The sequence below is a fragment of the Scleropages formosus genome, chromosome 24, assembly GCF_900964775.1.
Source record: "Scleropages formosus chromosome 24, fSclFor1.1, whole genome shotgun sequence".
In the NCBI taxonomy this organism is placed as follows: domain Eukaryota; kingdom Metazoa; phylum Chordata; class Actinopteri; order Osteoglossiformes; family Osteoglossidae; genus Scleropages; species Scleropages formosus.
Window position 1 is genome coordinate 1137094 of NC_041829.1, and position 23139 is coordinate 1160232.

Below are 23139 nucleotides of genomic sequence, written 5' to 3' on the forward strand. Positions count from 1 at the left end.
CTACTGATGCAATTCTACTCTGCAGTCATCCAGTCTGTCATCTGCACCTCTATAACTGTCTGGTTCTGCTCAGCTACAAAATTAGACCTCAGAAAATTACAGCGGATAGTCCGGACGGCTGGAGGAATCATCGGCACACCCCCTCTCCACTCTCCAAGAATTGTACTTGTCTGGAGTGAAAAAAAGGGCTGGCAAAATCATCCCAGACCCTTTGCACCCAGGCCACTTCCTCTTTGAACTTTTGCCGTCTGGCCGGCGCTACAGGGCACTGAGCACCAAGACAGCCAGGCACAGGAAAAGTTTGTTTCCTCAGGCCATCTACCTCATGAACAGCTAAATGCCCCCTAGGGAGTAAACTGGTGCAATAAACAACGCTATTTATATTTATTTTTCACATCATATCTCCTATTAACTTTCCCTTGCATTGTATATAACATAGCTGTACAAACATATAATGTCTATTTTCTATATTGTGTACTTTATACTCTATATTTTTCTTTATCTTTTATTAGCCCACTCTACTTTTATTATCTGTGTCTTGTCACTGTCATTCTGTCTGTGCTGTGGACGTTTCTGTCACCAAGACGAATTCCTTGTATGTGTAAACATACGTGGCAATAAAGCTCATTCATTCATTCATAATGTGTCCTACAGGAAGTACCTCATCAACGGCACAGCATTGTGCCATCCGCAGGCTCCGAACTGTCGAGAGCGCCACAAAACGTTATCGACATGCAGAGAGTCCCGACCGAGGAGTCGGGGGACTCGAGTCCATCTCATCAGCGGCAGTTAAACGCAGGGCGATAACGAGGCTCTTGTTTGTGTCTTGATTGCGTGGCAAATTCATGTTGTTAAGGGGAGGCGGAGAGACGGATGGGAATTCATAAAAGGGGTAAAGGAAGCTGGAGGAGCTGTGTGGTGATGTGAAGGAAGGAGAAACACTTTGCTGTGCAGCTCTGCTGATGACATCAGCCCTGACTGAGCACCTGGATGCTGAAATAATACGTGCTGGCGGTGGCAGGGCATCTCACCGAGAAGCTCTCCCTACATAGAGACCGGTGGGGGCTCTCTGTAAAGCACACAAAGAGTCTGAAAGCCACTGCAATCCTGTTGTTATCTTCCGCACGTCTGACCACTGCTGGGCTAAGGGCCTGAATCGAGAGGCAGGTGAGCAGGAAACGGCGCCCTGCACTGCTGCTCCTCGTACACTGCTTGCAAACTGCTCATAGACTGCTCGCACACTGCACATAGACTGCTCATACAGTGTACGTGAGCAGTGTACCTAGACAGCTTGGACAGTGCTTATACACTGCTTGTACACTGCTCATAGACTGCTCGCACATTACTTATAGATGGCTTGCACACTGCTCTTACACTGCGCATAGACAGCTCACACATTGTTTATACACTGCTCATACAGTGTTCGTACACTGCTCGTACACTGCTCGCACGCTGCTCTTACACTGCTCATAAACGGCTCACACAGTGTTCATAGATGACACACACACTGCTCATAGATGGCTCACACACCGCTTATGGCTGCCTGTACAGTGTACATACACTGCTCCTACACTGCTCATAGACTGCTCGCACACTGCACATAGACTGCTCATACAGTGTACGTGAGCAGTGTACATAGACAGCTTGGACAGTGCTCGGACAGTGCTCGTACACTGCTGATAGACTGCTCTCCCCAAGTTGCACACAATGAAGAGCTGTGCCTTCAAAGAAGACAGACCAATGTCAACTGGTTTGTCCAGGCTGAATTTTATAGGAAAATACATTGAACTGCAGTGAACAAGTCAGTTTTGTGCAGCGTCACACAGAACTGGCATCTCATACTGCTTTTCTGGTGCTTAGTCCTGCTCTCCTGTTGTGTCCTAGAGACACAAAGCACCAAAAACCGCCACTTCAACCAGGAAACTCTTTGCACCTCAGTCAGATGCATCAATATTACTCTTCTTCCTCCCACTACGTTTAGTAACAGCACTCCCCCTCTGTTTCTATAAGCAGGGATCCCTTCTCGTGATTTTTGGTGCATTTTTGGGCTTGTTCTTTCTGTAATATGATTGGTCAAAGCGTATGGCCGAGTACAGGAGGGTACGGGACGAACTGTGTGGGGTATGGCAAGGGATTTTTCTCCAATTTATAGCTTTCAGAACTGGTCTCTTCTGCGTGTCATATGACTCTTTTGTCAAATATAGCAAAAATATGTCACATATGTAAAAAAGGAGGCTGCTGCGAAATGCAGGGGCAGCAAGAGCAGGTATATGAAGCGGCTTAAAGAATAAACAATATAGACAGGTATGAAATGTCAAGTTCTTCAAAGTTGTGCTGGTGGATGGTTAAAAGTGCTTCATTTCACTGGTTTAAAAAAAATGAATAAATAAAATGCTCAAGTTTTCTACTCTGAGAAACTGATCAGCTCTGCTATAAGGAGCCAGTTGGAGCTCAGGGGCTGGAAACACTATTACCTGAAGGGAGATTTAAAGGACACATGTGGAGGAACCCAGCAGAGAACAATGAGGTTTTCTGTGCAGCTCAACATTCATTTCCTTGATGCAGCAATCCAACAGCGGGAAGGAACCAGGGCCACGATATCGGTCAGGTTTCTCAGAAATCGATCAGCAATCGGGTCGCCACCATTCATACTACTATCCTATGAAGACCGCAAAGGATCCGGGTTTGAATGCCTTCTCTGGCACCAGTGACTTTGGGCAAACTGTATACACGAGTAAACAACTGCGTGAATCTCAGCGTATGAGGGGAACGCTGTAAGAGGTGTGTCCAGAGCCCAGCCCTGTTGGTACCAGCAGAGCGTGGAACAGCAGCCCAGGTTCAGCATGTGTCCGGCCAAACAGGTTGTGCACACAGATTGTGTTCCTATCACAGCGGATCACCTCACACACACTTGAGCCACGAAGCAATAAATGATGACTAATCTCAACGCGGGCGCACAGTGTGTGTTCAGCACCTTAACTGGAGATGACAGAACTGCAAGCAGGAAGGTGGAGCACTGGGATTGGCTTAGGACCACATGTCAGCCTTTGTTTTATATCCTTGGTAGCGTGTGCGTCCTGCGGTGGTACAGTGGCCACAGGATGCCATCAAACACACAAGTTCACATCTAATTAGGTGGGGTGGAATTCTTCCATGTGCGATGGGGATTTTGGGAGGGGGGTATTTTCGGGCACCCCACCCTAATTTCTTTTTTGATGCTTTTACATCAGACACACAAACACTGATGTTTGGCTTACGTAGGGAATGTCCAGTTTTGACCTAGGGGGATACTTTCGTTTCTTCATTTCTTTTCCCTCCATTTTCTTTATCTCCCTGATAACCCTGCATCACTCTCTATGTCTTCCGATTACCATGTGACAAGTACATTTTCGCTGAGTCCCTAAAGAAGGGACCGCTGTGGCCCTTACTGAAAAATGCCATCGTTATTATTAGTACAGACAGCCCTCGACTTACGCAAATAGACTGTTCTTGAACCCCTTACGTTAGTAAATACAGTGTGTGCATCACATTATCAGACACTTAGATTCAGACTCGTAATTCTTAAGTACAGTTTCCTTCTTTCCAGCGTATGAACTAATATTCATCACGTGATTAGCTAAAATTAAATATATATTTATATTTTATTTATAGTTTAGATAGACTATATATGAACATTTAATTAGAGGAGTAGTTGTGTGAAGATTTATCCATTTTTTAACAGACATGATCTCAAAGTTATAGTGAATGAACATGTACACGTTACATGAACTTAGTAGATCATAGTCGAAGTGAGTCCAGAAGAAGTGAGTTTTAAGATCCTTTTTAAATGTGGACAGAGATTCAGTAGTAAGTGAATCCATAAAGTGCAGGTTTACCACCAGGCACTGTGACTAATGAAAAGGGTAAAAAAATATGCGAAAAAAGCACTACACTAATGTGAGGAGATGTGTTCGCGGCTCAAAACACGTGGGAACTGGGAAGATGCAGCTTCCTGCCTTGTCTGGTTACGTTTAATGTATTTCAGATGTTTTGTGTAAGCGTTGTTCATAAATATGTGTATGTCGGGAACTTTTTAGGAAAATTCGGATTTACCCAAGTCGAATTTATGCAAGTAGAAGGGTTTCTGTAATAGAGTTCGTAATAAGTGAGGAAACAGATCAAAAAAAAAAAAAGACAACGCAGCTAAATTGTAGTGTCTGAACAAAGTACAAAGGTACCGGTTGTATTACTGGGGAGTCCTTGGAAGCCTATAGACATTGTAGAGTCAGTAGTTCAGGTTAAGGAGCAGTGCAATGTGTCCCACAGCGAGAAAAGAATCACAAAGAAGCAACCGGCGCTCTCACTGCGAGCCAGACGGAGGAGCAGGAGACCCATCTGAAGAATGCTGCCGTGTGCAGTGTGTGAGCAAAAAGTGGAAGAGAACAGCAGACCTTACATTGACCACTGGTGACCCTTCAGAAGCAGCCCTGACACACAGTAACAGGACCTCCACCTCTAGGAAGAAGAGGAGATAAGATCAGAAATGACTGGGGACAGCAGGTGGTGTCGCGGTTAGAGGCTGCTGCCAAAGTCACTGTGGAGGACAGTGTCGGCCGAACGAACGGATGCAGGCACTCCTGGTGCGGCAACGCCGAAGGAGATAAATGTGTACCGCCTTCCAACATGTCTCTGGAATCTCTTCTCATCAGTGGCACAAGACATAATGCCTTATTTTAGCTTGGTTGACTTTCATCACTTGGAAGAGGCAAAAAGGTTTCAGCTCATAAGACAAGGAAGCCAAACAAGTGGGCAAACATCAGTGCTGTGGAGTCGGAGTCGAGGAGTCGTGGAGTCGGAGTTGTGGAGTTGAGGAGTAGTGGAGTCGGAGTCAAGGAGTCGTGGAGTCGGAATCGGAGTCGTGGAGTCGGACTCGTGGAGTCGAGGAGTCGTGGAGTTGGACTCGTGGAGTCGAGGAGTCATGGAGTCAGAAGCCATTACTGGGTTACTGGAGTCAGAGTCGGTAAAAATGTACCAGCTCCGACTAAATGTACCAAATATGTTGACGTATAAGTCGATCCGGTGTATAAGTCGACCCCCAAAAGTTAGAGGTGTAATATAGGTTTAGGCCTATATTCACCAGATAAGTCAACCCCAAAATAACGTGCACCTTTTGGGCAGTGCTGTGGAGTCGGAAGCAATTGTTGGGTTATTCGAGTCGAAGGGTTTGTTTACCAAATCCACAGCCCTGGCGAACACATTTTACCAGGAACTTCCAGCAGGCTGCCACATGCGAGCCGTCCTACACGGTGCTCCAGGTGTGTAGATGGCCAAAGAAAGTGCTGCAGCACTACACTCCGCACCTTCTTCCACAAACCAGCACCGTGTTCCTTCTGGTGCGTCAGACATACGTGTAAGGTGAATTCCGCCAGCGCTCCAGGGTGATACGTTAAACATGGAGATGCTGCGAGAGTAAAGGAACTCGTCACTTTACACAGCGATGTCCCGCCAAAGTGGGGATTTGGGAAAAATGCACACGACAGCAATTACCGAATTGTGCACGACACCCAAGTGCTGAATTATTCATGAGCTCTGCACGAACAATGAGCACATGATGGGGGGTGAGGGGGTGAGGGGGTGTTGGTGGGAGACCCTTCTCGTCCAAAACAAGAAATGACATTTGACTGCTCTGTCCCAGCGGGGAACATTTCTAATCTAATCTTTTAATTAACGAGAGGGCCCCTTTCATGTGTTCATAAGGAACGGCACCTTCTCCATTTCCTGCCTACGAATCATTTCTCGCCTTCCAAACGCCCGTCTCCTCCACCGCTCAGTGCAAACACGCAAACACGACGCAAGTGGCCGAAATACATTATGTGCACGAACATCCACTCTTTACCTTGTTTTCCCTGAGCCCTTGCAGTTTTTTTTAACCATTTTGTGCCAATTGTTAATCAATCGTTATGACTGCCAGAAAATCGTAAACCTAATGTTTCCTATGGATCATGAGGAAAAAGATGGAATGGAATATTATGAGTAGAAACAGCAGGTTAAAGTTTTTTTTTTAGTTAAATGACAGCTAAATCACCTCCAAACCCAGTTTTAATTATCCACCTAGTAAATGGAGAGGTGCACACATGCGTATTACTTGAAAATACATAAAAACTGTGATGTCTACATGAATACTGCTGCTGCCCAGCAGGGAAATAAGTCGTGAATAATATTTTATCTCACTAACTGGTGTCTCCAAATGGCTCCCCACCCCCTCAGTGCAGGAGCTCAACAGACACCACTTGGTTCTGTGTGCACTATGGGGCACTACAGCGCAGTCTTCTTACCTCAAGTGATATATCATATGGGCCTGCAGGGAAGTACAAGACATTGGACTCTTGCAACCCCTGTGGGAGAGCGACAGGGCGGAAGGCAAAGTGCGTCTCTCAGAAGGGAAGGGGTGTCGGCCCTGCTGATTTATCAAGGGCAGATTAACAATAGACCCCCACAGGAGGGGTGGGGCTTCATCCAGGCTGATGTCCAGATATGTGGCGACCACTTGGCGTGACCTCCTGCTTCTCGTCCCCAGGCTCAGGCCTTGTGCCCATCACCCACTCCCCATAAGACCCTCCAGGCAGGGGCAGGACGGAGCCCCGCGGGGCAGTTCTAACTGGGGAGAGAGACAGAGACACTTCCTCGAGAGCGTTGCAGCCACATCTCGAATGACCTGCGAATAAGGAGCGTGGCGGGGCCCCTTTGGCCGCTGCGGCATTAAACATTTACGATGGCAACGGAGCAGAGCGGCGTTGTGGCTGCCGCTGTGAAAGCGGCAACGCGGAGACGGTGCTCCGCTACAATGACACAGAAGGGAGTCGCCGGCCGCTCTCACTTGCAGCATGAGTTCGCGCTGCGACAACGTGAGAAATTAAGCTGCTCCAGTCAGGCACAAGCATGCGCTTCACAGCACCTCTTCTCCGCACGTCTTTAACACCTTCATACACGTCGTCATGCATGTTTCATTAAACACACATAAGAACGAAGCCCACGGCCGCCAGCAGGCCTGGGCAGCAGGGGGCGCGGTGATTAGAGCTGCCGCCTCCGGATTTCAAGGAGCCGGGTTTGAATCCCACCTCCTGCTGGGGAAGCCTCAGCGAGGTTTTTAGCATGCAGCAGTGGTGTAAAAATGACCCGGTTTTATAAACTGCGAACGACAGAAAGCATCTCTGAGGAAAGGTGCGCACCCAAAGTGCACTTGTGAACAAGTGCCGCTCTTCCAGGGACACGAGGTGAAGCCCCAGTGTAAGGTGAGCCTGGAGAGAGTGTGTGGAAATGACATTCCTCAGACCCCCCCCCCCGAACACAGGGGCTTGCCCTGCCCTCCCCTCCCCTGCTCGTCCCCGAACAACAAAACGCAGGGCGGCGTGCACCGAAACGCCGCGTACTCACTGTGCAGGTGTTCCGAGGCATAGTAATACACGTCCTCGTAGCCCTCGTGGTAGTCTTCCTCGGGACGGTACTTTTTGCCCTTGCGCCTCCTGGACCTCCTGATCTGCCTGACGAAGCCAAGGAAGCGCTCCATCGGCAGGCACCGCGTGCGATCCACCACAGTCCTAGCAGTGCAGCGTCTCCTCGGTGTGTATGCGCACGTGTGCGTGTGTGAGCGCCAACGCGCCCCTTCGAAGCGAGCGCCCCGGATCCTCTGTGCAACCAGGAGGAGGAGGAGGGTGGCCTCCTCTAACCTGCCCTCTGTGACAGGAGCTCCCAGTTGTTCGCACTCCGCACCACCAGCGCGCCGCGCCGCTCCCCCATTGTTAGCGACACCCCAGGGCCGAAGAACACCGCGGGTGGGGGCCAGAGGGGGGGAACGCCGAATGAAAATCCAGCTGCAACACGTCTCCGTCTTTGGGTTTCTGAGCTCACAGCTTCTGTGAGGAGTCCCACAGTGAGGATCGAACGACCGGCAGCATGTGCCTCCCTCCTCTCTCTCTCTCTCTCTCTCTCTCTCTCTCTCTCTCTCTCTCTCTCTCTCTCTCTCTCTCTCTCTCTCTCTCTCTCTCTCTCTCTCTCTCTCTCTTTCTTTCTCTCACCCTCTCTCTGCACTCCCCCATCCACTCCCCCTCTCTCTGGCTCTCTCTCCTTCACATTCACACACTGTATCCCCATTCCAGGGAGGACGCAGGGGCGGTCGCACATCAAGGCATTCCAGAGGCCTCCTGGCAGACATGACGCTGCATGCCTCTGGGGGGTAGAAGACACAATGTGTGCAGGGACCCCACCCCCATCCCCAGCACCAGCGCATTAGTCTCATGGAGATAGTTCATCCTGCTAATACAACTCAAAGGTGTGAGAATAGCTGGTAACTGGAGTAGAAGACACCGGTGACACCTCTCCTTAGGCGTTACACCCCTCAATCATCTGCTGGATGAGGACCCTGAAACCCACACCACCATCACCACTATCATCAGCACCAGCAGCCCACAGAACCCCTCCATCTTCCTGTACACACACATCTCTGGGGAGAAAACAAACACCAATCTCGGCACTACGGGCCCACAGCTGTGCGCTTGGTGCTCCTGCCGTTGGAAGAGAGGTGTTCAGGTGAGAAGGGAGAAGAACGCGCCTCGGAGCCTCGCTCAAATGCAGAGTCTCAGATAAGCGGTGGACAGGAAGACCCCCGAAGGGCGATGGAAGCGAGCGCTCTGTAAAAGATGCACTCCTTGCTCATCTCACACGGCCGCGCAAAGACGATTAAACCCGTGCCCCCTTGGATTAGCCAGTCTGACCGGAGGATCATAAAGGAGGCGGTGTTATGTCGGCACTGCGGTCTTTCAAGGAACCAGCTGCTGACGGAACGCTGTAAACACAGTAAATCGAGCTCAAAGGCCGCGTCTGTGAACGGAGCCGAAGTAACACACCTGTTTCCCGAACCCGACCCCTCTGCGGCTGTGACGTTTCCATGTAAAGAACAGAAAGCCGTCTCCCACGAACTCCACAAAGCAGTAGAAATACCAAAGTGGGTGGAGCGCAGACATGTTCATGACCCATAATCCAGAGAGAGTAACACAGCATCCTGGACTCTTAGTGGTTGCTCAGCTGGGAAACTGAGTACAAACAAGTCCGTTCTGCATACAGGCAGTAACATTAAATACCTTTTTGGGTTTAAAGACATCATTGCGTCTCCATGTGACCCATGTTTTTCTGATCTCCGCAGTGCACTGGTGTACATACCGGTACCGGCAACTGACCTTCGGGGCCACACCAGGGTGACTGTTAGGGAGAGCAGAGGAACAATGGGACATCCCCCACAAGCTGGACAGATAGTCCCACAACAGGCAGCAGCAAAACTGTCCTTTTTGGGGAGATGAGCAGGAGACTGATGGAAGAAGATGGAGAGCAATGCTCTCAGAGCCACCCCACATCCATTCTCAACAGGACTTCTACTCTGATCATGATTCTTCTCCTAAGGAAATACACCTGGAGCACATGGTTTTTCAGTGGTTAGCGCTCCCAGACTCTCCTTGAAAGACACAGGTTTGAATCCCACCTCCTGCTTTAGGGCCCTTGAGGGGTAGCAGGTACTTACCATGAATTGCTGTAGTAAAATTTATGGGCCCACTGTACAAATGGAGGGGTAATGAATGTATGAACGGCAGCGATAACAGAGTGTGTGAGTAACGGGTGAGGAATGTACAAAGTGGGGTTATTGTGGAGTGTGCGGCAGGAGAGGAACGTACAAGCTCAGGCGAGCACAGAGAATGCAGAAGTGGCCTTGTCACCTGGGTGCCATGTCTCCGTCCTCTCGCCAAGGGCAAGCTCCCAGCCCCAGGGGTTCCCCTCTCCCAAGGTCTACTTTCACTCCACCTCTGCAGCCCATGTGTGAGTGAGTCCTGGGCCATCCTCTATGATCTCATCTACATTTATTTAGCAGATGCTTTTCTCCAAAGCGACTTCCAATGAACTTTATGTAGTGTTATCAGCCCACACACCTTATTCACCGCGGTGACTTACACTGCTAGATACAATACTTACAAAGGGTCACTCCTCCATACATCAGTGGAACACACTCTCTCTGTGCATCACTCACACACTATGAGGGAACATCAGCAGCATGTCTTCGGACTGTGGGAGGAAACCAGAGCACCCGAAGGGAACCCACACAAACATGGGGAGAATATGCAAACTCCACGTAGACTGAGATCGAACTCACGTCCTCTTGCACCACCCAGGTGCTGTGAGACAACAGTGCTACTCGCTGTGCCACCATGTCGCCCACCTCCAGCCACAGTGCATCTCAAAGGCCTTGCTGAATGCACGGAGGGCTCTGTCTGCCACACAAAAACAAGTGCTTGCACAAAAAATGGAAATCCACATCAAGGATGTTTTTCTTCCTTCTCCGCACGGAAAAACAATGCGCCAGGGATGAGAGAGATGAAAACACAAAGACGAAGTTCTGGTTTGTGTGCAGAAGAAAAGAACAGGTGTTTATGCAGATCATTTATTCAGCGGATCACGGTAACAGCGAGCCGTCGCTCATGGTGAAAGGGTATGAAATGCAGGCGCTGAGCAGGTAGAGCTGTGACCTCATAACACTGGCGTTGGGGCACAGAACTATTCTGCTTCTCCTGTTTATGTGCCTTCCTCCTGGTGGGTGGTCTGCCTGTGCAGGTACCCTCCCCCACCTTCCTTGGCAACAAGCTGTCTTAGGTGAACTCATTCACCAAGTGCTATGTGTTCATGTCCCTATATAGTAGATGTATGCACTACTACACTATATGCATTTAGTGTGTGTGTGTGTTTCTCATGATCAGTCTAGACCACTGCAATACTCTCTAGCAGTTACCAAAAACTGATTAACACTGGATGGATGGATGGATGGATGGATAGATGGGTGGATGGATGGATGGATAGATGGGTGGATGGATGGACGGACAGACAAGACAAATTTATGGATGAATGGATGGCTGGATGGACGGACGGACGGATGGATACAAGGCTGTTAGAGCTACATATAGCAGCAATGCCATCAGATCCATCACTAAATTAATTTTCTTTTTTCCTTTGAATGCAAAACCAAGTCTGCGATCACAAATGGATTACACTCCTGTACGCACCGAGTACTGAGTACCATAGATGGAGTCACCGTCACCTGAGAGAGTTCTGGGTTCCGCTGGATGCACATAGAGAGAGAGCTCACTTTCCCGACCAAGAGGACACCCAACAACAAGAGCACTGCACTCCCACTTTTCCTAATGGAGACACACCAGTCGAAGGTCAATATTCTCACACAAAGAGAGTGAGGTGACAGTGTGCAGCGCTCCACACACATTCACACAAGTCGGAAGTACACACAGCATCAAGAGTTTGGGAGACATGCTTTCAGCTCTTTGGCATGTCAGGGAGGGGTATGGACATGCACGAGGAGGAAACCCAGGAAGAGGAAGGAAGAAAACCTTGCATAAGCTCTGCCCGTCTCTACGCTCCTCAAACACGGTACGATACTGTACGAAAGAACTCAACGATCCATTCCGCAGGCATTCATATTTTACCGTAGCACCTACACACACTGTTTGCTTCCTAAATACTGACTGAACCAGTACACAGGAGCCTTGCAGCTATTACAGTGGAGCCATAAATGAAAGACTAGACGTTTCTCCCACAACTGTCCTGGATCCACTGACCAAGTTGTGAGGAGGAGGACAAAGGAGACGTGATCAAACGTGACGCAGCTGGTGAATCCTTCCTGTCACATCCAATTTACCACAGTAAATGTAACTCAGAGTGACACCACAGCCCCCTTGAGCAGCTCCTAGGGACCCGGGGGCTTTTTCATACAACAGACGTCCCACTGCAGCCTCTGACAAGTTTTTTTGTTTGTTTAACATGAGCTGTGGAAAACGCGTTGAGTTCATGATGCAACGTCACGAAAGGCTTTGAGAAAGCCATGCAAAGTTCGATCATCACGATAGGGACGGGGTGCAAGGCATCGAAGATTTGTGGGCTGTTGGGGGTGCAGGAGATGGGAGCGAGAGGGCTAGAATGCAAGCGACCACACGGACCTCCATCTGCGGACACCTGGCAGGTAAGCTGGACGCCCCAGCTGTCGCCCATCTGAACTGCTCACTCTTCTGGATCCATTTACCCCCAACGTGAGCGAGGGGACAGCAAGTGCAACAGGGAAGAGGGAATAGCTGAAGAGACAAAAGCAGTGATTTATGGCAGCGCTGATTCACTGCAGAGAGAGATGTTGATCCTTACACCTGCTCCTTTGCTGCTCCCCTCAAAGACCCGCAACACTGACACCACGAGACAAGGAAGAGATGCGGCACTGAGTAAAATACCACTTCCGGGAAACTCGGTTCTCCACCTACGACAGGATTCCATTCATGTAAGTTGCAAACTTCTTCATAATTTATTATATTATTCATAAGTAGCTGCTATAGGAAACAAAGATATAAAAGCAACATTCATGAATGCTATTTTGTAAAAAAGGGCTTTTTTTGTTTCTTTTTTTACTAATTTCATACATGAGGCATGTTAAAATAATAATAATATAGAATAACAATTACAGCAAAATTTTGGAATTATATTTTTACGCTGCACTATTATTTTCCCTTTTGTTTCGATACCGACATTTTGAGCGTTCTGGTAGTGCACAAAAGAAAATGTGAAAGAAAACAGGTTGGGTGTAAAAAAAAAAAAATAGTTACAAGAAAGTAACCAAAAACAAAACACTGCTGTAAATAAAATGCCATTTCTGATAGATGCTCTGAGTCAGTAGTAAATACGGTGTCGTGTGGCACAGTGTCCAGCCAGCATTACGGTATGGCAGATGGAGCGGTCAGCACCAGACATTACGATCAAACGCTGGGACTGAGAAATAACAAGATAAGGCTGATGGGATGGCAGCTGCAAGCTGAGGAACACCTCAGACTTCACTTTTATCTTCATATTTTGTGTAGTTAAGCAGAAGACAAATACAACACACACAGGGGTCCAGTTCCCATGACACCCATTATGGAACGGGAGATTTTGTAAATAGCACAAAGATCCCCTCTACTTAGATGTCTAATTATGGGGTAAAGTGTTGCTGGTTTTTCTGTAGTTCAGCCTCAGCTCTTTAAGCCAAAGCGAAGGTGTTGCTGTTGGAGTTAAACAGGCACTTATTACCGCATTAAATAAATCCTCAAGGACGGGAAGCGCTCTCTTCACATATTGTGTGTTCCCAGTCACTCTGTACAGAAAAGAAGAACAAGCTGAGCTGGTGAGAAACAGTGGTATCTACGCTCACAGCATGACAACTACATTTACATTTATTTATTTAGCAGACAATTTTCTCCAAAGCGACTTTCAATGAACTCTATGTAGTGTTATCAACCCACACACCTTATTCACCGTGGTGACTTACACTGTTAGATACACTACCTACAATGGGTCACTCCTCCATGCATCAGTGGAACACACACACTCTCTCTGTCACTCATACACTATGGGGGAACATCAACAGTATGTCTTTGGGGTGTGGGAGGAAACCAGAGCACCCGGAGGAGACCCACACAGACAGGGAGAGCATGCAAACTCCACACAGGCTGACTGGGGATCGAACCCGCATCCTCTCGTACCACCCAGGCGCTCATATGCTGCTGTCGCCTTGCACCGTTTCCTCCAGGACCAATGAAGCATCCATCTCCAACAAATTCACATATTTCATAAACTCGGCTGTTGCCTTTCAATCGCTATATGAATTAGAAAAGAAATAAGAAACTCATATGGCTCTGACTAACGAGCCAGAAGACAACCTCCAGCTGGAACTGTGTCCTCTTATAAGGGGAACGCTCGGGGGACACCGATGTGTTTGCGTACGAAGGTCAACGCTCTCGGCCCCCTGCCGAGATGTGCACGGCCCTTTAATTAGTCTTTGAGGAGTCTCGCCGGGTAATGAGCCTGTTGCTACCACAGCACTGACCTTGCGAGCTTTCTGCCCTTAGTGTACAAACAGTAAACATTTACGGTACTAAAAACATGTCTGGATTGTGTATTTTATCCTCAGCAACATGTTCCAATGTGTTAATAGCAACAGTTTCTGAGCAAAATGTTTGTTTACTAATAATCACTCCAGGAAAACTAATTATATCTTAATTCAGGCCTTGCATCAAATTGTTGCAAATATTTGCCAAAACCTGGGACCGGTTTGCTTATTCATCTGTGGGCGGAAAATGGATGGCACATGAAACACACACATGCACACACACACGTGCGTTCCCTCTGAAATAGAAACCGTTGACTAACAGGAGGAAGAGTGAGCAGAAGAAGCTTCGCTGGGAAGGCGGCCGGTGGACAAGTGTACAGTACACCATCTCACTTTGGGTGCCCACTTCTTGGTGTGCGCTCCCCAAAATCACATGGTGTCATTCAAAGAACAAAGATCGCACCGGTGGACGTGGGAAAAGGCCGTGTTCATCGACTGATGGACTGACTGTTGCCAACCCCCTCAACCCAGGGGACTAAACCGCCTCCCAGTGTGGACGCATCGCCTGCGCTGTGGAGACACCGTGATGGAAGAGGGTTCATCCTGTTGGCCCAGGGCTCAGCTCCAAGGCCACACGTGAGCAGTTCCTCCTGCCTCGGACTGAGTGCGCTCTGCACCTGCGCCGGATTCGGTCCTCAGAAGCAGCGCCGAAAATGAATTATTTAGGAATGAATTATTCCGGAAGAATGTTCAGAGACAGAGGTGCCAAAGTACTGAATAAAACATGCGGTGAAAATGATGCTGAGCGGGCAAAACAGCCGTTAAACGAAGTGTGCTTTAAAGAGACATTGCGAGAGGCAGTGGCTCATTCGAATTCGCCGACCGTGTTTGAGCGGAGGACGTTAGCGCTGGCGGCTCATTGCGAGCATGGGACTTTCCTCCGGTACGCTCACCAGACAGCACGGCGCTCCACTCCGCTCAACCACTCCGCTCAACCACTCCATTCAACCACCCCGAATGCTGTGCATTTGCACGTCGGCCAATCAGTCCTGAAAAGCACCGGAGAACGTGAGCCGTCACATCTCCGCAGATGTCTTTGTTGGAAGTGTAAAGTGTGTAGATGGTAAACCCAGCAGGAGTGGTGGTGGGGGGTGGGGGTGGGGGTAGGGGTTGGGCTCGCTGACCCAGAATCGCACAGCTACAGGTTCCAAACACTAATGCACCCTGGACCGCAATGATGTCACCCACGACAGGGTTGCAAAGATCCCTAAGAAGGCAAACTAGTCGCTGCAGGGAATCTCGACTCAACACACCACCATTGTTTTTTTATTTACTTATTTTCCCTGGTGCGGAAACTAAAGTGGGGAGAGATCCCATTGTCCTCAGCACCTCATCTGTAGCACGAGGCCTAGCTGTGGCGCCTCCTACACGTACAGTAATGACTGGGACAGAAAAAGGCAGCGATGGCCCCGATGAGGGGTCTGGTGTTCTTCATCATGCTTCAGAGGCGCAAATATGCTGGGCCATACATCCCCGCTTTTCAAACAACTCAAGTGACACTGCTTACTATTATTTTGATGTCACAAATTATATTGGCTGGCAGTAGCTGTTGGTGTCAAGTTGAAGACTCTTCCTAGGGCCCACAAGACCATCAGATGATCTGCACCCTTACACCTAAGACCTGATCTCTCATTAGACCCCAACCACGCTGCTGCGCTCCTCCACCTCTGCCTAGTTAGTGGACCGTTGGTGGTCCTAACATCGAAAGCCGGAAGGGTTCTCAGTTCTGCCTCCAATGTGTTGGAATAATCTCCCACTCTCCCTCAGAACTACTGAGTCCCTCTCAACTTTCAAAAAGGTTTTCAGAACACATTTTGTTCAGATTCTCTTCTGTCCAGATGTCCCATCGACTACATAAATACTGTGTGTAGGCAAGCGGTCGCAGGCTAGATGACATCAGACCATCAGGATGAAATCACACTGGTGGCACAGCACAGTAAATCACCCCTACTTGTCATTCATGGGCTGCTTACTTGCTCTCATTTGAAGGGCTTGGCGATGTCCTCCGGCACCCAATCAACATGGGAACGCTCACATGGGGCCGTTAGCCACCCTTCATCCCAACAGCTTGCTTGGATGAAATCAGCATAAGACACAACGAGAGAGCACGTGCGGTCGTCATATGAGCCCGATTGCTCAGAGGTGCCTCACCCCACCATTGACGAGCAAACTGACAGATCAGCTGTCACACCTCAGATTGGATACCAGTTCTTCTTTACATGACCTTGTGAATGAGTTCTACACAGGTGACTGAGAAGACTCAGAAAACCCCCATGGGATCAGATCCCTGGTGTCACCCAAACTGCAGCTCAAGGTAGAGCTATGCTCCTTGGTCCTACAGGTTGCAAACAAAGACCATGTAACCAGTCCTGTGATCTAAAAAGGAAAGTCTGTAGTCCTATGGTCCCCGTTTCTAAAATAGCACCCCACCTACTGGCAGACAGGAAGTCAGCAGCACAGCCCAGCCATCAGGCTGCGATCAACCTCAAACATATCTGCAAACAACAGGCTGCAGGGAACATAATCCGTGCCATAAAGCCATTTGCTCTGACGTGCAATCGGCTCACTCACGCCACATTTGGAGATATAACCTTAGGGTGAAAAATCACCCGTTGCGGGGAGTCCAATCTCCTAAAACACCAGGGTTTTCTGTGTGGGACACCAAACATGTTCATGCCTGTTGCCCGATACTGTAAATTAGACGCGTTCATGGATTACTACCGATGACTACTGAATTCCCCTCGTTCCATCACGACCGTGGTCTGGTGCAGGAGACCGTGTGGCTTTGATGCGATGTCAAATGGAGAAGGTGCAAAAGGAGGGACAGCTTACGGGGCAATTAAAGGATGCAAACCTCTGTCCTGACCCATAAATCAACATGCCATGGTGCAGCAATCTGGAGTTCAGTGAAGATGTGCCTGTCAGATGTGCCACAGCACAGCCACGTGAGAGCAAACGTCCCCTGTAAGGAGCCTGTGCTGGTTTCAAATGGTTTGGCAGAGCTCTGGGGCAGTCCAGGGATGAGAGCACAAAAACTGGGCCCAAATGGACATGGGTGATGAACTAAGGATGGACCAAGTAGTTTTCTCCTTGTGGGTGTGAGTGTTAAGACAGCAGCGGTATGATCTAATGATGATCCCTGTGAATTCCCTACTGAGGTCATTACAGTGCTGTAGCACTGAAACTGAAACTGCCCATCAGAGCGGTCCTGCGGTTAACAAAATGTGGACAGGGTCCAACACAATGCTTGTTTTTTCCCCTCTTTCTCTGCCACAGGACTTGTGATGAAACACAATATTTGCAGGGCAGCCGGTGCGACACCATTTAGAGGTGCCGCATTGCAATTGAATGGTTCTGGGTTCACATTCCACTCCTGCTGTAGTAATCCTTGAACAAGGTGTTTACCATGAACTGCTTCGGTATAAATTACTCTGCTGCATAATGGCTTAGTATACAAATGTAACATTGTAACCTTGGACAAAAAAGGCTGTCAAATATGAATAATATTGGGACACTGAAAGTGCAGTGCATACAGAGGATACCAGAGAACAACACTGCTATCTTATAAACAATCGTCCGTTAAAATTCTGAAGTAATTGTAATCCAAATTAAAATCGCCAGTGTTGAATTGCGAGGAACATAACTGCGAATACAGGCATCTGCCGATGTACGAAGTCTCTTTAATTGGAGAGTTCGGTATAAAGGGTCTTGGATTTTGATCTACGGAACACAATAGGAAATTTATCAGAAGCATGAAAAAAACATAAAAAAATAAATTTGCACATCTCGTGAGTGAAGCATAAGTGCAGCAATGTACTGCAGTTGCTGCGTGTGCATCCAGATGTCTCCATGCGCTCATGTGTTAGGAATGCGAGAATGTCGCTTTAAGAGAGCGGGGCATCATGGGAAATGTACGAAATTCCACAGGAGTGTCTGTCGGCCATATTAAGTGTGTTATTTAATCGAACGATTGCAAAGACAGCAGAGCAATTAGCAGGAAAAGTTTAGGTGATGGTTCTTTGGGTATATATGTACATTTTGGAAACAGTTATAGAAAGGTTTGGGTTTTTGGATGGACTTATTATTGTTATTTCCGCAAACAGAAGACAAGGAAAGCACCAGGCTCAGATGGTGTCTCACCGGCCTGCCTAAAAACCTGTGCTGACCAGCTGGCTCCATCTTCACAAAAATCTTCAACAGATCACTGGAAATGTGCGAAGTTCCTTCCTGCTTCTAACGCTCCACCATCATCCCCATTCCGAAGAAACCCAAAATCACAGGACTTAATGACTACAGACCTGTCGCCTTAATGTCTGTGGTCATGAAGTCACTTGAAAGACTGGTGTTGGCCTACCTGAAGGACATCACTGGACCCTTGCTGGACCCCCTGCAGTTTGCTTACCGAGCAAACAGGTCTGTGGATGATGCAGTCAACATGGGACTGCACTACATTCTACAACATCTGGACAAACCAGGGACTTATGCGAGAATCCTGTTCGTGGACTTCAGCTCAGCCTTCAACACCATCATCCCACACCTCCTCCTGTCCAAATTAACCCAACTCTCTGTGCCCATCTCCATCTGTCAGTGGACCACCAACTTCCTGACAGACAGACAGGCAGCAGATAGTGAGGCTGGGAAAATTTTCATCCAATACTTGCACGATCAGTACTGGCGCCCCCCCAGGGATGTGTGCTCTCCCCACTGCTCTTCTCCCTGTACACCAACGACTGCACCGCAAAAGACCCCTCTGTCAAACTCCTGAAGTTCGCAGACGACACCACACTCATTGGCCTCATCCGGGATGGTGACGAGTCTGCTTACTGACAGGAGGTCCAAGAGCTGGCTGTCTGGTGCAGCCATAACAACCTGGAGCTGAACACGCTCAAAACAGTGGAGATGATTGTGGACTTTAGGAGAAACACCTCAGCATTACCCCCACTCACCATCATGAACAGCACTGTGGCAACAGTGGAGTCATTCAGGTTCCTGGGCACCACCATCTCACAGGACCTGAAGTGGGAGTTCCACATAGACTCCATTGTGAAGAAGGCCCAGCAGAGGTTGTACTTCCTTCGCCAGCTGAGGAAGTTCAACCTGCCACAGGAGCTACTGATGCAATTCTACTCTGCAGTCGTCGAGTCTGTCCTCTGCACCTCTATAACTGTCTGGTTCGGCTCAGCTACGGAATCAGACATCAGAAGATTACAGCAGATAGTTCGGACTGCTGAAAGAATCATCGGCACATCCCCCCCAGCTCTCCAAAAACTGCACTCGTCCAGAGTCAGTAAAAGGGCTAGCAAAATCATTCTAGACCCCTCACATGCAGGCCACTTCCTCTTCGAACCTTTGCCATCTGGCTGGCGCTACAGAGCACTGAGCACCAGGACAGCCAGGCACAAGAAAAGTTTGTTTCCTCAGGCCATCTACCTCATGAACATCTAAATCCCCCCCTAGAGAGTAAACCAGTGCAATACACAACGCGATTTATATTTATAACTATTTATCACATCATATCTCTTACTCACACTCCCTTGCATTTGTATAGAACATACCTGTACATACATAGAATGTCTAGTGACTATTTTTGTATATTGGGTACTTTATATTTTTATACATTTTTTTAATCCTTCATTCACATATTCTATCTTCTCATATGTCTTGTGACTGTCATTCTGTCTGTGCTGTGGAAGTTTCTGTCACCAAGACAAATTCCTTGTATGTGTGAACGTACTTGGCAATAAAGCTCGTTCTGATTCTGATTATTTCCCATTTAAAATTACGGGAAATAGGCCTTCAGTATCTGAAAAAGGCCTTCAGTATTTGAAATTTTTCAGGGAAGGATTAATTTAATAGATTGATCAATGCCTGTATAAAAACGTTCAGTACTAAAACTCAATGTTGAAAGCAATAAGCAATGTTTTTCTTTATATAGTGGCCAACCTAGACAGCCTTGAGGGCATGGGAATGTTACTGAAACAAAGGTTTCACTTCCACAGTACATTTACCTGGATCTTGGCTGTAACAGCAGGAGCTTTTGGGAAGGACTTAGGGGAGTGTGCGGAAATTGCTTTGTCAGCTGTACGCCTTGCACTGCGCGCCCCACCACCTAAGGCTTCATTAGAGGAATTAAGCGCATAAGCAGGAACAGTCAATCCATCACAGTCCCCACAAGTCAAGTGCTCCTACCTCATATTAAAGTGATTCGTACACCACCATCGCCATAGTCCCCCGCACATTTAAGGGAGGGAAATATGTTTACCCTTCAGAAGACTGTCTGAAAATGAATGGCATGTATGGTAATATATTTATTGCAGTCTGTTTATTACAAAAATTCTATCTCTGAATGTATTATTAATATAAGCTATACATATTTTGGTGGTGTTTAATTTTTTTTTTTTAAAGAAATAATATGGTCTAGGTCTGCAGGTGAAAACACCACAGTGCCACTCAGCGCAACCAGCCTGCCATTTCCTTCATTCCCTCATTAATGCATGAAACGGGCTGACCGTTCGCAAAGACCGCGTGGAATAGAGGGGCTCGCACACCTTCAGTATTCCAACTGCTCAAGTGCAACACACAATATGACACGTGTGGCTTAGCAAGCCGGTCTGATTCACACCTCTGGATGTTCCACAAGCCTGCAAGCAGCTTCCTATAATCAACATTTATGGATGAAACTCAGAAGGATAAAAAGAGCAAAAGCGATTGTCAAGATGTATAGAGACACATATTACGTATACACGGAGAATTAAGTAATTTTTGTGACCATATAGCTATCGTGGTTATGACGTCATGATGATTATACAACTATTGAGTTTATAACCACAATATTTCAAAACCTCCTGGTCATAAATAGGCAGAGTGGTATCGGAAGGTAGGGCAGAATGTACTTTTTAAGCATAAATATTTTTGGACAAGTGAACGCAAGGAGTCCTTACGGGTGGAACACTGCAGTGGGAAAACGATGAAACAAGACTTGTTAAGTCACTTTGAAAACTGTGAATACATTGCAGGGCTGCACATGGTCCTTCTCAGCACACACACACTGCCACACTTTCTTTCTCAAATATGGCCACTTCAAAATGCAAGAGGAAATTCCATCTGTTTGCAAGTTGCAATACGGGCTGTCATTTGTAGGTGCTCAGACTCACGATTGGCACCGAGCAGCTTTTAAAGGTTATCAGGCCAACCATTAGTTAGTTGCGTGTGCCTCCGAGCCAATGTGCAAACAAGCCTAACTAATTCCTAAAGGCACCGTGTGCCAGTGACGTGAAAGGAGGAAACCTCACGTCCTCGTCGCCTCCTCCGCCAAGGCCGAGGAGGCGTGAACCGGGGCGAGGGCTGGCACACAACACCTCTCTCCGTGCCTTTCATCTCCCATCCCCGGCAGCATCTTCTGCAAGCCCCGTGTAATCCTGTTATGCGCCGCTGAAGAACGTCTCTAGCACGTCGCTTCCACAACACCCCAGATGAGGGAAAGGGGGCGAGGAGGTGTGGGCAGTCTGCTCCTCGTCTCCGAGCAACACGCTGCCCGTGGAATCCAGCCGCTTAGAAGCGCGGCTCGAATGCAAATATTGGTCTAACCTTTATTCTCGGCTTTTAAAGGAAGGAGCATCCGCTTGCGGTCCTCTAATTCTCATAAACATGGAGAACGCGAACAAACAGCAAATTACCAGGGTTCAATTTAATGTTGCTGTGTCCGTGCAGTGAATTTAACACAATTTTCCATTCTTAGAGACGAACGTGCCAGAAAACGCACGAGTCAATTAGGAACGAAGCCCGGCTTCCACCGCAAACTCCAAACGTTGCCTCGAGACCCAGGTCGAGATTATTCTCAGGAAGTGTGCTTGGACCGCTAATGCGCCCCGTGCCAGGCAGAGCGCAGCTAATGGGCGCTAACTCCTCCGCTCTCTTCCAAGGGCTCACCCCGCTTTTGCGTTAGGTTAACTGCTGACAAAAGTGCCAAAAAACAAGCGAGGGCTGCGTTGTGGAACAGCTCTTCTCCTCGCACGAGCACAACCTTGCAGTGACACTGAGCTCCAGCTTCATCTTCCCAGGCAGAGTCATCGACCGCATCGAAAGGCATGGTCACTGTCACTAGGGAAAGCTCTTCACTTCCACGAACACAGACCTCCCTGGGAGATAATGAGAAGGTCTGCTGTGGCACTTCTCACCATTAATAAGCGAGTAATAATAAACGCCTGACTGCAGGACCTGGAAAGTGGCCTAAAGGTCAACTAGGCACCTCAAAGCTACTCCTGGGAAGCTCCTCTGACATAATCAAATCTCTGCCAAAATGGGGTGAGGCTACATGACTAGAACCAATTAAACCTTATGGCCTCCACAAGTAGCAGCCCTTCACCGAGGTGACATAGAACGCCCAACAAGGGAGGTGACGGCCACGGTGAAGACGGGTAGGGTGCAAAAACTCCAAACAGTCATACTTCAGGACCGGGAGGAAGCAGCAGAGAGCAGGACCCTGCCAACTATCACTGGGCTCTACAACAAGTCCTCACACTGTCAGGGTGGTACTGGCCTCTTCTGTGTCAAAACAGAGTCTTCTGGCCCTGTTTTGTAACATGTATGCTGCTGGAGCCTTAGGCAATTTCCTTTGGGATCAAAAATGTCTTCATGCATTCATGTACCATTAGGAAAACACTGTCTCCAATGTGCAAATGTGAACTGTGAGGAGAACCAAACCACCAGGAAATAACGTGGTATTGACTGCATGGAACTAAATTAACGGTGCAGCAGCATTAAGGGCAACACACACTGCACGTGTGAGACGGAAGCTCCAGAGAAAAGGAAAACCTGTGGACTTCATGAGCAAGGACCTGTTCATCATACCATTCCCAGAGAACAGACGCTCTGAAATATGTAAGGGGGCAATTGTGTCGCACTGGAAATCAAACTCTAACAGCACTGCCTTCAAGTGTTTCGATCCCACGCCGGGGACGGTCCACTCAGTAAACCCAGAGAGAACGCTTGTGTCTTTTAAAAGGAAAACTCTCTATTGATTAATTTAACCAAAAGGTTAAAGAGAGAAAAGCCTGTTGTTTAGGACCCTCCCCCTGGCAGAGCCGCTGTGAGACATGAGCCAAAGTGCATTGCCAATTACCCATCGCTTATAAGATTTGGGCATT

The 23139-nt window shown here is 48.2% G+C and overlaps 1 protein-coding gene across 6 annotated transcripts in view; it reads right to left on the reverse strand.

Annotated features, from left to right (window-relative positions):
* The window catches only part of grip1 (glutamate receptor interacting protein 1), a 253835-nt gene that overhangs the window by 138674 nt on the left and 92022 nt on the right, over nt 1-23139 (reverse strand). For 5 of the 6 annotated variants that reach the window (XM_018755974.2, XM_018755971.2, XM_018755970.2 and 2 more), the window contains exon 1: nt 7414-7585. The exons of the other annotated variant lie outside the window; for it this stretch is intronic. In XM_018755974.2, the coding sequence (XP_018611490.1) occupies nt 7414-7546 (133 nt within the window). In that variant the 5' untranslated portion in view covers nt 7547-7585. Of the gene's footprint in view, nt 1-7413; nt 7586-23139 lie in introns of those variants that run through there. 6 annotated transcript variants of the gene reach the window in all.